Source organism: Aphelocoma coerulescens, chromosome 2 (genome assembly GCF_041296385.1).
Source record: "Aphelocoma coerulescens isolate FSJ_1873_10779 chromosome 2, UR_Acoe_1.0, whole genome shotgun sequence".
Classification (NCBI taxonomy): domain Eukaryota; kingdom Metazoa; phylum Chordata; class Aves; order Passeriformes; family Corvidae; genus Aphelocoma; species Aphelocoma coerulescens.
In genome coordinates, this window is record NC_091015.1 from 16,042,259 (window position 1) to 16,056,560 (window position 14,302).

Genomic DNA, 14,302 nt, shown 5'->3' on the forward strand with positions numbered 1-14,302 from the left:
TCCCCTGCTGAGATCAGTGGTACCAGTCTCCCAAAAAACTGTCTGCAAGCAGAACTCTTCACAGTGCAAACATACGAATGTAATCCTCTGAGCTGAAATCATAAGAAGCTGCAAAGGTGTCCAAAGGTTCTGTCATCACTGGGCTTGTTGCTGATATTTGATTTTTATTCACTTGCATGTTATAAAAGCATTGCATCTAGATATCTTCTTGTTCTGCTTTAGTAACCAAGCAATAAAAATTACAGGTTGGAACTCTACTGGGAGGGGAAAAGCTGTCAACTATTACTGTTTTGAGAAAGTCACAGACAAGAGGAATGCTTTGGAAAAATAAAGACAAATGAGATAGCAGCACTGCTGACAGAACATGAGAAACGACAAATAACATTACAGAAATGAAGCATATGAAATGCCTAGGAGGGAGGCTTGTTAAAAAAAATCAAAACTATTTAAGAAGAAGTACAGTAGTGATTTATTGATATTGGAGCTTTCCAAATTACCTTCATAACCAAAAACTAAATTGTAAAAGTGGTCAGCATTGATGGAGTAGTTAATTTCCTGTTACTATAATTTTTATTTTCAAGGAAAAGAATCCAACCTGCCATTTCTTGCTATTTGGTTAATTCTAGGATTCAGATGAATTGTGAACACACCTGTATAAACTATGACTGAACCTTAGGTAGGCCAGAATAGAGAAATGTTTAATAAACTGTGGTTTAGGTGAAATCCAGAAATCTTTGTTGCAATTGATGATGTCAGGTTGCGTTCTGGAAAAGGCAATGTGTATTTGGGTCCATTTAAAATACAGCATGTTTGAAACTTCACATGCTTTATAGATGTTTTAAAATCTTAACTATTTATATAATTAAGAGATTTTGTTTTTTAAATTTAACAAATGATTAAATGTCATGAATTGAGATTGGTAGCATTTTAACAAAAAATTAAACTTATTTGAAGACTATTGAAAAAAGGATACATGGTAATTTAATCATGTTTCAGTAGGAAGAGAGTTATATCCTGTAACATACCAACTATAATAATACATTAGCCTTGACATCAGGCATATATTAGTAATATTTTTTTAACCTTCACATAGCTTTGAATAATGTTGATAGTAATTTTGAAAATTAGAAAGCTGGTTGAAATTCTCTTATTAAGTTCTTGCTGACATATTAATAATCCTTGGTAATATTTGTGTTATGGATCTCTGGGATAAAATTCTCAATAAAAAATAATTTCTTATTTTTGGATGCAAAACTTAGTGTTTGATACTTTCAGAAATGCTGAGCAATCTCATTCTTTGTTCAGACCCATTTAAAATGTATAGTTTTGGAAATCCCCAAATTAAAGTACTCTGTCACTCCTCGGTTGAGACAGGTTGGGGCTTTTAACCCTATGAATGTATTATTATGTACATATGGTAGTATTTTTAACTGTACATATTGGGACATGATTGTCTCTAGACATCTACTTACTTTATATGTACACCTTCTTTTTAATAGATACTGTTGCTGGTTCTTCATTAGTTATGTGTAGCTGAACTGCCAGTTTTTTGGGCACTGTCCCATAGGGTAAGGATGTCCTTTGGTGGCTGAAGTCAGGCTAGCACACTGCAGAATTTTCTATGTTTCGATAGCTATCAGCAAGTTTTGAGGAAGCAAATTTACGTGCAGTGGGCTTTGTAGCTCCAAAACTCATGAAGTTTCAGGATTAAAGTGCTATTTGTTTTTTGGCATGTTTGTCTGACTGGTTGTAAACTTCAAGGATTTAAAAACATGTTGATGTTATAAAACACACTTTCATTTCAATAGGCTTTAAATTAATGTTTTCTCTTCCTACTGATAGTAACTGTTCTGTAGTTAAAGAAGGAGATATTAGCAAGTAGATATTTCCTGCTTGATTTAAAACCCAAATCTGAGGTGCTGCTATCATAAATAAAACTGTTTAAGGACTGTGTTTTTATTTTTGTGTTATTTTTTAAAGCATTTTTAGAAGTAACTATTGTGGCAAGGCTTTTCTAAACATTTTCATGTTCCTGGCTGCCATACCTTCTCTCCCCTGTCTCCCAAGGACTTTCAGGCTGAATTTCCCATCAGCCATTCTGTTTGCCTCTTATTTTGGAGCAGCAGTGTCCGACATAAGGCTCATAATTTCATTCAAATTATCTAAATATCTATCCTAGTTCCAGCCAGGACAGGGTTAATTTTTTTCTCTAGTTGGGAGAGGGCATGGTTTGGACATGGAGGTTATTCCGTACCACCTCATGCCATTTCAGAGAGTCCATGAAAGGGACTCTCTTCCCGGAAGAAAGGGTTTGTTCCAATCGACGAAAGGGGGTGGAAGAAGCCATCCAGTATTGTCTATTATCAGGGAGTTTTTCCATATGAATAATTTCTTTTTTTTGGCACCTTTTATTATTAATATTGTTGCTATTATTTATTTAGTAATAGCATATACATATAGTATAGTACATTTTCTTATCACTGTTTCCAGTAAATTGTTCTTACTTCATCCTGTGATCTTTGTCTTTTGTGCCTCCAGTTGGAGGGGGAACGGAAAGTGGTGCGTGGTTTTAGTGGGAGTATTAAATTGGAGAATACCATTCCTAAACCACGACAATATCACTGGCAGGATAGGTATATACAGCAAATAAGGCCTCTAGGTTGTTAGAAAGACTGTTCTGGCAGAAGAAGTTTCAGAACTTCCTCCAGAAGCTTTGAAGACTAGGCCCTGGTGCTCCCCATCTTGCCAGCCTCACTCCACATCCAGTCCTCTCCCTTGCTTTTCTTCCCCTCTCTGTAGTGGCAGCTTTTCATAAAGAGCTTGTTGAAATGTTATGGTTCCTCAAGAGATCATAGAGGAGGTTTTCAGACAGTTTTTCCTGCAGTCTTTAGCATAGGAGGAGATCTCATGGTGTCAGTGTGTCCAGAGTATGCCATGTGCTACTTCAGGTAGCTGTTTCAAATCTCAGCACTTTAACAGCAACAACAACAACAAATCCAGTCTAAAACAGCTGAGGTGATACCTGTTTGCTAATCTGAAAACACGACTTTGTCTTTCAATCTTTGTTTTCCTTCTCTTCTATCACAAGGTATTAAACGTGCGTAAAACTTTCATGAAAATATTTGGAAAATAGTATAAATCACATGAAGACAAGTTTTAAATTATTTTATCTCTGAAAAATACTTTCTAAATTTTAAGATTAAATTTCTGTTAAAGCAGTAACGAAGTATTTTTTCTCACTATTCTAAACCTTATGTATATGCATTTGCATTTGCACTACCAAAGCAAATGCCAGTTCTGCTGGAGTTGATACTTGTGCACAGTTCATCTGAGAGAGAAATGCTGAAATGGTCATTCTGCTGAGAGGTTTCTTGTCTTCATCAGTGAAACACGAATTAATATATTGATTTTATTCTCCAGTAATGAGCAGTATAGTCTAAAGAATTAAAAGAGAATCAAGGGTAACCCATGTCATATACCTGCTATCATTCCTATCAGAGAGTATTTTCAGCTTTGCAGGGCTTTTCCTTAAAACATGCAGACTCAGTTGCAGTCAGATTACCTCAATATTTGGCTTTGTGTCTAAAAATATTTCATTCTGACCTTTCCTACAGAGATTGTTTTTTAATCTTTTGGTATTAAGACACAAATATTGTTAATATTAGCACCAAGGTACTTGCTGGGTGTTTTTAGCTATGAATTATGGTTCAAAGTCTGTAGGATAGTAGGTGATGAATTTTTGTTACTCTGTTTAATTTGAAGGTTAAAAGAAAAAAAGGTATTGAAACCATGTCTGATGTCTATAATGACTTTTTCAAATAGATTTGTCTATTATATATAATTATGCAAAATATACATCTGTCCATTTATCTTGAAAATGTATGCAAAATGAAAGTACAAATTTAAAATTAGGTTAGACAAATAAAATTACTTGCTGCAAATAGCCAATCTTTCTTTGAGTGAGACATTTTTATGATACTGATTTAATGCAAAGAAAACAAGTGATTACCTGAAATCATGTTTTGCATTATAAGCCATGTAGCTTCTGAATTTTAAGCCAAAGTTCAGTGTTGTGAAATGTATTTTAGCTTTTCCTTCTTCTGGAAAAATAGTTTGAGTCTAAAATCCTGTAGTAAAATATGCCTCTTGAGCCCAAATTAGTTGAGAATGGCATGATAAGAAAAACCCAAGATGTGAGCCAAATAGCTGTGGGATTAAAAATGAAACTGCTCCTCTATTGTTCAGCAAGCCACGATTTTGTAGTGTAACCAAACATAAATTACTGATCTTGTTGCTAGGACATAGTTTGTGCATTTTACAGGCTTGAATTGCTGATGACCTGTTATAAATTACATTATGATTAACCCGCTTCACGTTTAACAAGCTCCTTCCAGTGTATGTGTAAACATAATAAAAGGTTCAGATTGCTTGCACTGTAGGGGCACTTTGCTTTCTTATCCCAGTCCTAAACAGCACAGCTACTGTGGGTTTTTGGAAGCAGTGTGGATTTCACCACCTCATTCGAAACTGTTTTTTATAGACAGTGTCAAAGTTTGATCCAGTCATTTTTACAAGCAGTTCTTTGTCTGCACGCAAAGGACCATTCACTTAAATGAAGTGCTGGGATTTGCCCCCTTTGCTATAAATCAGAATGTGATCTGGCTGCACCCTTGCCAGAAATGATTACTTGTGTTAAACTGAGCCAAAAGGCCTGGCTTAAATCTGGTCCACTGAGGGCCAGAAACAGAAGCTTGGTGATTGATGGTGTTTTCCTTCATGCTGGCTTCTGTTTGAACATGCTGGAAAGCAATAACCTTGAACAAGATAGATTCTGGATTGTCACTGATGCACTGGGTAAAACAACGCTTTGCTAATGGTCTTTGTGTTGATTCCATCTCCCACCTAGCTGGCTGAGGAGCTGCAGAGAAAACCACTGAGCAGTGAGATTAGAGAGCTGTTGAAACTCCTTGCAAAACCCAATCTCAAGGTGAGGATGAGTTGCACCTGCAAAGTGCCTTCTGCGTGGGTGTGTGCATCTGCTTCCTTGGGCTGGGTGTGGGTTTGTCTGCTTTAACAAGTACTATGTAAGAGCATATGTAGTGTTAATCAGAAATACCTGTGATGAAGAAACACATTTAATGTTGCCTATAAATTGTTATGCTGTTACTCATAATTATAAAGGGAATCACTTATTCGCAAGGGATATTTATTAATAATAATGATGATGATAATGATAATAATAATAATAATTTTTTTTTCCTTTTGCTATCTTTTAATGCATGTACTTCATAAATTTGTTACAACCGTGCTCTTCCTAAAAGATTGTCAGTCATACTGATTTAACTGCATCATGCATAAGGAGTGCAGCCTGGTACTTGGGACAAAATTCATGATGGAAAATGTTTTTAAAAACATTTAATTTTGAAAACTTTCTGTAAAACTCCTGGGGTTCTCTGTGGTGTTTCTGAGGAACTTGATACCTTTTGTCTGACGGAAGACTATGGAACCATTGAACCATTGAGGTTGGGTGGAGGTTGTCTAGTTCAACGTGCTGCTCAAAGCAGGGTCAACACTGAGTTCAGAGCAGGTTGTTCAGGGCTTTGTCCCATTAGGTCTTGGAAATAAATGCCTGGGAACAGACATTCTACAAATACTCTGTGTGGCCTCTCCCAATTCCTAATCACCCTCCAAGTGGAAACGTTTTCCTTACATCCAGTCAGAACCTCCCATGTGTATCATTGTTGATGCACGGGAGGATATTGTTCTTCCATTGTTAAGAGAAAGAAGACCTTAGTGCTTTAGATGCATATTGCAGTGGTAATTAAATGCAGCAGTTGATAAGTTGAAAACTGCAGAGTGGAAAGGAGCTCCTTTTAAGACAGTTGCTCTTTTGTCTTACTTGTAAAACACTGATCACAAAACCTGAGAAACTATGGTATCTTCAAAGTGCTATAAAATTTTAAAGATCAATTACACCTGCTTTTTGAAGATTTTTGCACTGTTTTTTTTTCCATAGTATGTAAAGTGACAAGCTGTTTTTCTTTGAAGGGGTAAATAATGCCAATGGCATATTAGAAGAGGAATTGTTGGGGCATGAAATTGCAGAGATCCTAAGCTTTGCTGTAGGTATTTCCTTAGTGACTGTCTATGTGTGCTTCATGCTTCTGAAGTTTTGGTGGGTTGAGTCTGAAAACAGCTCATGTGCCACAACTGCATCTCTCCCTCTCCTTTTCTTGCTTTCTCTCACTCATTCCTTCACACACTCACTCTCGCTGTCTGTTCCTTGGTAGCAGTGAAAGGCAATGTGATAATCTTAGTGGGATTTCAGGGAAAGAAGTGCCTTCCCCTCAAAGTGGTTAATGTGACTGAACAACTGCAGTAACTTAGCAAATGTCTTTCTTGGCTGCAGGAGGAGATGGCCAGCTGCAGGGTACCAAGCCCTTTGCATGGCCAGACTGCCTAATCCTGCACAAGGTGCATGTTTCCCTGCCCTACAGGAGCCTTGCAGGTGTTTCTGTGAGGTAGGGGTAAGAACTGACAGTATGCAAGGTACTTTTGTTTGTCCATTATCTTCTCCCTCACCATGTCATGGCAAAGGTGCCTCAGAGAGATGGTAAACTATCACTGCTCCCTCCTCCCTCATGGTTACCAGGTGACTGTACTGCATTCAGTCAGAGGCTGTATTTGAAATTCCTCTGTTGATCTCCCCTGCTCTCTCTTGGACAGAAAAGGAAAGGAAGGCCGTTTCTGGGACTCGGTACTTCCAGTTTCTCCTCACAGATGACCTAGTCCCTTCAGTTGTATCTGAGTTTATGCCATACATTGTGTAAGTTTTTCTAGCCCTTTGCTATTAGGTTTATGGCTAGAGAGGGTTTCTTTGTTTTGTTCTAGATTCCTGGGACAAAATGATGGCTAGAACAGCTCTTTTTCACACACCTGAAATTACTTGGGATAATTGATCTCTTTTTCCCAATGATGTTCCATAGACTTTATCTAAAAACATATAGGCTTAATTTGGGATTGATTTAAGGAACATTACTTTGCAGGGGAAACTTTCCTCTCCTGACCGGATTTATAACTGCAGTGTTAGCTGGAGCCAGGAGAGCTTCCCCTTTCCTACAGCTCTGCTCTAAGTTTATGGCATGGTGAAGGATGGTTAGGATTAGTTTATTGCACTACCTCCCTGCCTCCACAAGTCTGATGGCGTAAGGGGACAGGTCTAGCAAGGTGTTTATAACTTGCAGGTTTGGTTAGGAGGCCAAAAAAGAGTGGGAGAGGTTTCTAATCATGCCTGATTAGATAAATATTTCTATATTTTAATTCTGTATTACAAAATTCTTTTGTTGAATTTATTTCTGAGTGTTTGCATCTGATGAGTAAAACTTTGACAAATTGTGGTGCTTGTCATTTTCATCCACAGAGAAGTTTTCTAAAGAAGAAAGTAGTTTCTCTGAGGCAGTTACATTTATCAGACCTGAGGTTTTCAAAATGTCCTAAAAGTAATTCTAAGGGTTTGTCAGGTGCATTTCCTTTTGAAAAGAAAAATAAATTGGGCATTTCTAGTCTTCTAAAAACTGCATGAAGTATCCAGTTACAGCATGGGTTTTTTTTCCCTGCTGTCAAATGTGGCATCACTTACCGTAATGAAATGAGCTAATAATGGTTGTGGTTTATCTTTTCTGATTAAAACAGAACTCTGGAAGTAAAACAGAGCATGTAGCTCTGGGAAATCAAGTGAATTTGTTTAACTGTATGTTAGACGTTTCATTTTTGTTCTGGATTTTAAATATAATTGTGGAGCCTCGTGGTCACAGGCCAGCCACACTTATTATTTTTAATTTCTATCACCAAATAAGGACTTAGAGTTTGCAGTCTTTAATCTTGCTTTACCTTGTTAAAGATATCAAGAAATAGAACAGTATTTCCATACCCTAGAACCTGAATGCAGTTGAATACTGTGTTTTTATTTTTAAGCAGACCAGAAATTAGCTCTTTGAAGTAGAATTATAGAATAACCTGAGTTGAAATGGACCCATAAGGATCATCAAAGTCCAACTCCAGGCCCTGCACAGGACAGCCAAAGAATCACACCATGAGCCTGACAGCATTGACCAAATACATCCAACTGTCAGGCTTGGTGCTGTGACCACTTCCATGGGAAGCCTGTTCCAGTGCCCAGCCACCCTCGGGTATCCAACCTGAACCTCCCCTGACACACCTTCAGTCCATTCCCTCGGATCCTGTCACAGGTCACCACATAGAAAAGATCAGTGTCTGTCCCTCTTCTTCCCCTCATGAGGAAGATGTTGACTGCAGTGAGGTCTCTACTCAGTCTCCTCCAGGCTGAACAGCCCAAGTGACCTCATCCACTCCTCATATGGCTTCACCTCCAGACAGAAACTGCACTTTAAGATATCTAAAATACATTTGCAGAGAGCAGGGCAGGCAGACCCAAGCCTGATCTGCTGGCATTTCAAATCACCCAAAACTTTCTCACTTAGGTCCAAACACCATTCTGACCAGAGCTACGCAGCACTGCCCACAGGCTGGCCTGACCATCAGTGTATATATATATCTATATCTATAGCTATAGCTATAAGTTTTGCATCTTCAATTTATACATTTTATTGCAATTTAATAAAACCAACCAAACAAAATGCCCATGCACCTTACACACAAACACAACAATGTAAGTTTCAATACATTTAGTTTCATTTTAACTTTTAACATGTTAAACTCTTAAGCTGTTTTTTAACATGAAAACTAGAATATATAGTTGAGTAATACATGAGGAAAAAGTATTTCTGATTTAAGAGAAGACACTCCTGTGAGTGCTTTTGTACAAAATATGAGTAGCATAAAGAAATAAGTATTCTCACATTTAGTCAGTTGTTTATAATTTGGCAAAATTAAAGGAATTTATGTGACAGCAAAAAAGAACATCTTTAAAGAGGAGAGTTGTACAGAATTTTGAAAATAATGACAAAAATTTAAAAAATTATGATGCATCACCAGTGCAACTGAGAGAGATGTCTTTACAGATATTTGGATTTTTTATGAATCTGGAAGTACTGCTGTTGAGAGCACTAAACATGTTTTGTTTCAGTTTTTTTTATTAGTATCTTGTCTAGAGACAAAATACTTTTCATTGTTATGCAATTGTGTAAATTGGAACATATAATTGGAAGACTAAGATTCAAGATGCTAATACAAAATACACCTAAAAGGGAATTTAGTTTTGGCTATTTAATGGATATGTCACAATCAGGTTAGAAAAATGGTCTTACCTGTTAGTAGGGATGGAAAAGGGAAGAAGAAAAGCAGTCACTAGAGTAACTCTGTCAGTAACAGGGCAGAACTCCAGTGGGGAACACTGTAAGAAAGGAGATGTACAAATGACAGATGATCAAGCTAAGAATGAAAGACTTTAAAGCTTCCAAATTCTCTTCCACATTTCATTAAAAACTGTCTTAAATAATTAGGTTTCAGTTCCTTTTCTAACAAGCTGGAAAAAGCTGTGTTCTTTTTGGGATGTTGCCATGACAGAGGAGCATAACTGTTATTTCTTTTTAAAATTATTTGAAAAACTGGAACAAATAACTATAAGAACTAACATTTTAGGCACTTAATTTATTGCTGTGGCTCTAAACAAAAAAGACTGTTAAAGAATGAACCATCTTTTAGTCCACTGAATGATGTTATCCCAATTATACTAATTTTGAGACAGGCTCGGTATATATTATTCAGATCTAAATAACTTTTAACTTTGGGTTTATAACAGCATTATAACATTTGTGGTCATTACATACCAAAATAAGCAATTTGCCATTGAAGTTAATCTCTATTAGGGCAAATTAAGTGTGTTTTAAATTATGTCAGGTATGTCATCTGTGGTCATTGGTGTAATGTGCAGAACAATAATTGTTTCAAAAGCTTATGCCACTGTGCTTAAACTATTCTGAAGAATGTTTATACCTTTATGACCCAGAGGAAATGAAGCTGTTCCAGTGGTGGTTCTGCCTGTTTCAGTGGAGTTTATCTTCTGTTTATGTGTGCTGGAAGGTTTGCCAGCTGCTGATCTGAAACATAAACCAGGTACCTAAACAAGGGCACCTGGTAGGACTGTGAATGAGTTCAGTGCCTCATGGTGCACCAGAATGTAAAGTCTTTGGGTCATTTTGGGGCACTGTACCTGTAGCCACAGAGGGAGCAAGTGGTGGACATGCAGTATTTTTCTTGTCTTCTCTTTTATTACCATAGAATGAACAGAATTTTGGAAGTAACTAAGATAACTTGCAGAGTGAAGGAAAAACTGCTCTTGTATGATTGGGAGTGTTACTGTTCATACAAAATACAGATTCTTTGTTTTAAGTTCGGGGGTGGGGGGTTTAATTTCTTTCAAATGGCAAAGGTGCATACACCAGCAAATTGCAAGTAAGATTTATGCTTGCTGTTTTATTTGCAATTCATTTGTGGTACACTTGACTTTCAGTTTCACAAAATAATTTACATTTGTAAATATTTTCATCTAATTTCATGTCTTTGGCTTTCCTTCAGAATAGAACCATGAGTTAAACAAAATTAAAGCTGCAGGTAATGAAGCTAGTGCACTTGGTTCTTCATGTACATGCTTCATATATTTGATTAGGTTTCTTTGAAAGAAGAAATAATGCTTCTTTGAGCATGAAGCATACCTTTAATGTTATCCTGTCCTGTTCTGGTTTTCTTGTATTTACTGGGAAGTTTGTAAATTCTACCCTTCATTTCATAAACAAATGCTGATACCACCATCCCTGTCATCTGAGGCTTACTGGGTTTGCATAGTAGCCTAGTAGACTGTTCAGATCAAAGTGCAGCTTGTTCTGTTAAAAAACCAAACATTATAAGCCTTTATCAGCAGAGCCTTCTAAAGCTGCCTTACAGTCACTGGTGAAAATTGCTATAAATTAATGTCCAGGAGACTGCTGGCTTTTTTCTACCAGAACTTTAACATACAAAGAACTGAAAGAAAATACTGTGCTATAATAATATAAAAAAAAATCCATTTTTGCTTTGAAAAGTTCATGAAGCATTTCATGTACCATGTAATTAAAAAAAAATAAAGTTAATCTAAACTTTGTCTTCTTTCCAACATTTCCTTTGTAATTAGACCTGCTGAAGATTTTCCGTCAGGGCTTTTTCACTGAGCTGTGTGTTTTCTGCAAAGTCAACATTTTCCACTGGAAATGGTTGGATTTGCCTACAACTGTTCAGGTTTTGCATCTGAAGAACTCAAATACAAATTTCAGGTTTGTTAAGATCTGAGCTACATTTCGGCTGCTACTGTATCCTAGGCACTTGGGGAACCTTTTGGCCCTGTCCTGTTACAGACTTGTCTTCCCAGATGTACCAATGTTTCCTACTCTTGCACGTTCTGGGAGACTGTTGTCCTCTTCATGAAATATTTATGCTCGCAAATGCTAACACAAGCACAGTATCTGCTTAGGAAGTGTAATTTCCCATGATCTTTAATTATGTACTCATCAGTGGTCTGTGAGATGTGTTGGAAGGACTGGTTGTAGGAATTGTGCTCATACATTAAGAGATTTTACTATACAAACACTTTAAATTTATTTATATGGTGAGCTGGAGTACAATGTACTTCATATGTCAACTGAAAAGTTACCTATATAATCCTTACTTGCAAAATCAGATGCCATTAATTTGTAAATCTGCAAGAATATGCTTGATTTTTGATGGTATGCTGTGAAATATCAGCAGGGAGATAGAAATACTTATTTTTTCCCCTGAGTAATAGGTGCTAATGACCGGAACAGTCAGCAAGGACCACAACACTGATGGTTTGATGACATTGGTTGATGGATAGATAGCCCATAGATGTTCTGAGCATACCAGCCATGAAGCTGGGGTAGAGGGGACAGTGCTGGGAGACTTTTGTTGGCAAATGACTGAAATCCTTCTGCCCAGTATTTTGTGACTTTAAACTATTTGCCACTTTGAGAAGCTATCCATCACATATTTTGGCAACCAGTTGCAGGAAAAATGTATTTTATTTGTAACTCTTCTCAATTTTAGACCTTGACTTCTGACTTCCGCTTCTGCTTGCACCCATAATTTAAAAAAAAATTAAAGAAAACTCTTCTGGGTAAGGACAGCTGGAAAAATGAGTTGCTGTCTTTATTTTTGGATTGTTCATGTTACTGGGATGGAACAAGTAAAACAAAAACATAATGGCAAAATAGTCCTTTTAAAAACAGCAAGAAAAGCCTTGATTTTTCACATCTGTCAGGCAGAGAAAATCAGAAAGCAGTTGTGGCACACTCTTACTGTTGTAGGAACTGACATATACCAATATACAACATATTAGAAGCATAGAGACAAAATGATAGAAAGGAGGTGAAAGAATATGCTGCATGAGAATATTTAAGTAACAACCATCATATTACTCTGGAAATGCTCTCAGGTCCATCTGGTGATAACTCGGCTCATGTCCAGTGCAGAGCTTGTCTGTTGATCTTAGACGTATGGATATGAGAATGCTCACTAGCAGCCAACATATAATAAACAAAGTGATAGATAACATAAACAAAAGTGAAGCCAGGCAGGTTGGCAGCAGAAAATATTAAATCTGAAAAGTAAATCAAAGAAATTCTTTGGTTACATATACAAACTTTCCAACATGAGGGAACCAACTCTCACCCACCTAAGAATGTTGAATTGCATACATGTAACTACAGCATTCAGATACAGAACATAAAAGTTGGCGACATTGCTGAAGCTGGTAATTTAGGAGGAGGAAAAAATCATGACAGATAAAATCACATCCCTTTCAAGTAGAAATTCCATTCATCTGCTGAAAATGGACTCTGGAAATGGAGAAACTGCACAATATGAAGCAAGTAGTCCCCTTTTTTAGATGTTATCTTTTTATGCTGCTTTTTCCTTCAGTGGTGTTTTTCCTTTGCATTTGCTGGACCATATTTTATTTGAACTCTCCATTCAACAGTCTCCTCTTTTCTACATAATTTTTTGTTAGGTTCCCATGTAGTATGAGTACTCTATTGCTGAATTTAAGACCTCCTTATCAGAGATGAATACATGTTATTATTTTCTGGAGGAATTCGGTTTACTCAGGTTCTTTTAAACTTTTGAATCAATAGATTTTTTTTCTTTTGAGGACTTTAGACACCATGTCAATGTCAAGTAAAGGCTGGGTCATTCCTAAAGACAATTTTTCAGAAAAGGCAACTGCATCCTCAGGTTTTACTTTCTTTAGTTTATATTTTCATATGATTTCTCTGGGATGTCTTTGGATGGTTTTAAACCAAGAAAAGGTATCTGCTACCACTGTAGACACTTAGTATTCTCGGGAAGCTGCCACTTTTTCAAAAAAAGGAATTGATTAAGGATTGCCAAGATATTAAAAGAATGCTGCTGTCTCGGCATTTTCCACTCTGAAAACCATTTATTTGTATTCTTGGAAGTTACTTAAACAGGGCTTTGAGCTTCAAGGACACTTTAGCTACATAAATCATGTTGCGAATGTAAAACAGACTGTTCAGATTCTTCACTATTGATTTAAAATCAGAGCTTTTTTTGCTGTTATCCACAACTGAGGGAGAACATAGGGCTGTCATCTGGAAGGGTATTAACACCTTTGCCAGATGACATGGATGGACAGACTGCATATTTCTGTGAACACTGAGAACAGTTTGACTTGGGAAGCATCTCCAGGGGCTGTGAACATTGAGCCAGAGGAAGCGGGGGTCTGAAGACGCAGAAAGTTCATTTTTCTGTTGGCTGTTGCCGTCTGGCTACCAGCTGCAGGTAAACCCATCAATTCAGAGTGGTGAATCTGAAATCAAGAAATAGCATTTTCAGGCAAGGAAATTACCCTTTCGTGAAAGGAAGTTCACATAGTCATGAATAAAGTCCACCATAGTAAAGAGGAAAAAGTAATATATACTGAATATTTATCCAACTGAGATGTTGCTGTGCTAAGATCATTAGTCTACGGTAGATATTAAGAACTCAAAACCACACATGTACACAGTATGTGTTGTTATTATTTTGAACTACTGCTGTGACCCAGCTGCACCAAAGTCAGATTGGAAGAGAAAAGGATTTAATTGCCAACTGGACAAGCTTGAACTAGAGGGCAACTCTAGTTTAAGTACAGATGGGACACTTGCAAGCATGAAATGTTATTTTCTCTTTTGTACATATGTAACTGCTGTCTTCTCATACAGTGTATAATTTCTAGATGTTTTATAAAGAGTATATAGGAAAATTTATCATTTGA

At 36.9% G+C, this 14,302-nt stretch overlaps 1 protein-coding gene across 3 annotated transcripts in view; it reads left to right on the plus strand.

Moving 5' to 3' along the window:
* The window catches only part of MPP7 (MAGUK p55 scaffold protein 7), a 156,487-nt gene that overhangs the window by 90,880 nt on the left and 51,305 nt on the right, over window positions 1-14,302 (plus strand). For all 3 annotated transcript variants that reach the window (XM_069006569.1, XM_069006568.1, XM_069006570.1), the window contains one exon: window positions 4,907-4,987. In XM_069006569.1, coding sequence (XP_068862670.1) covers window positions 4,907-4,987 — 81 coding nt within the window. The remainder of the gene's footprint in view (window positions 1-4,906; window positions 4,988-14,302) is intronic.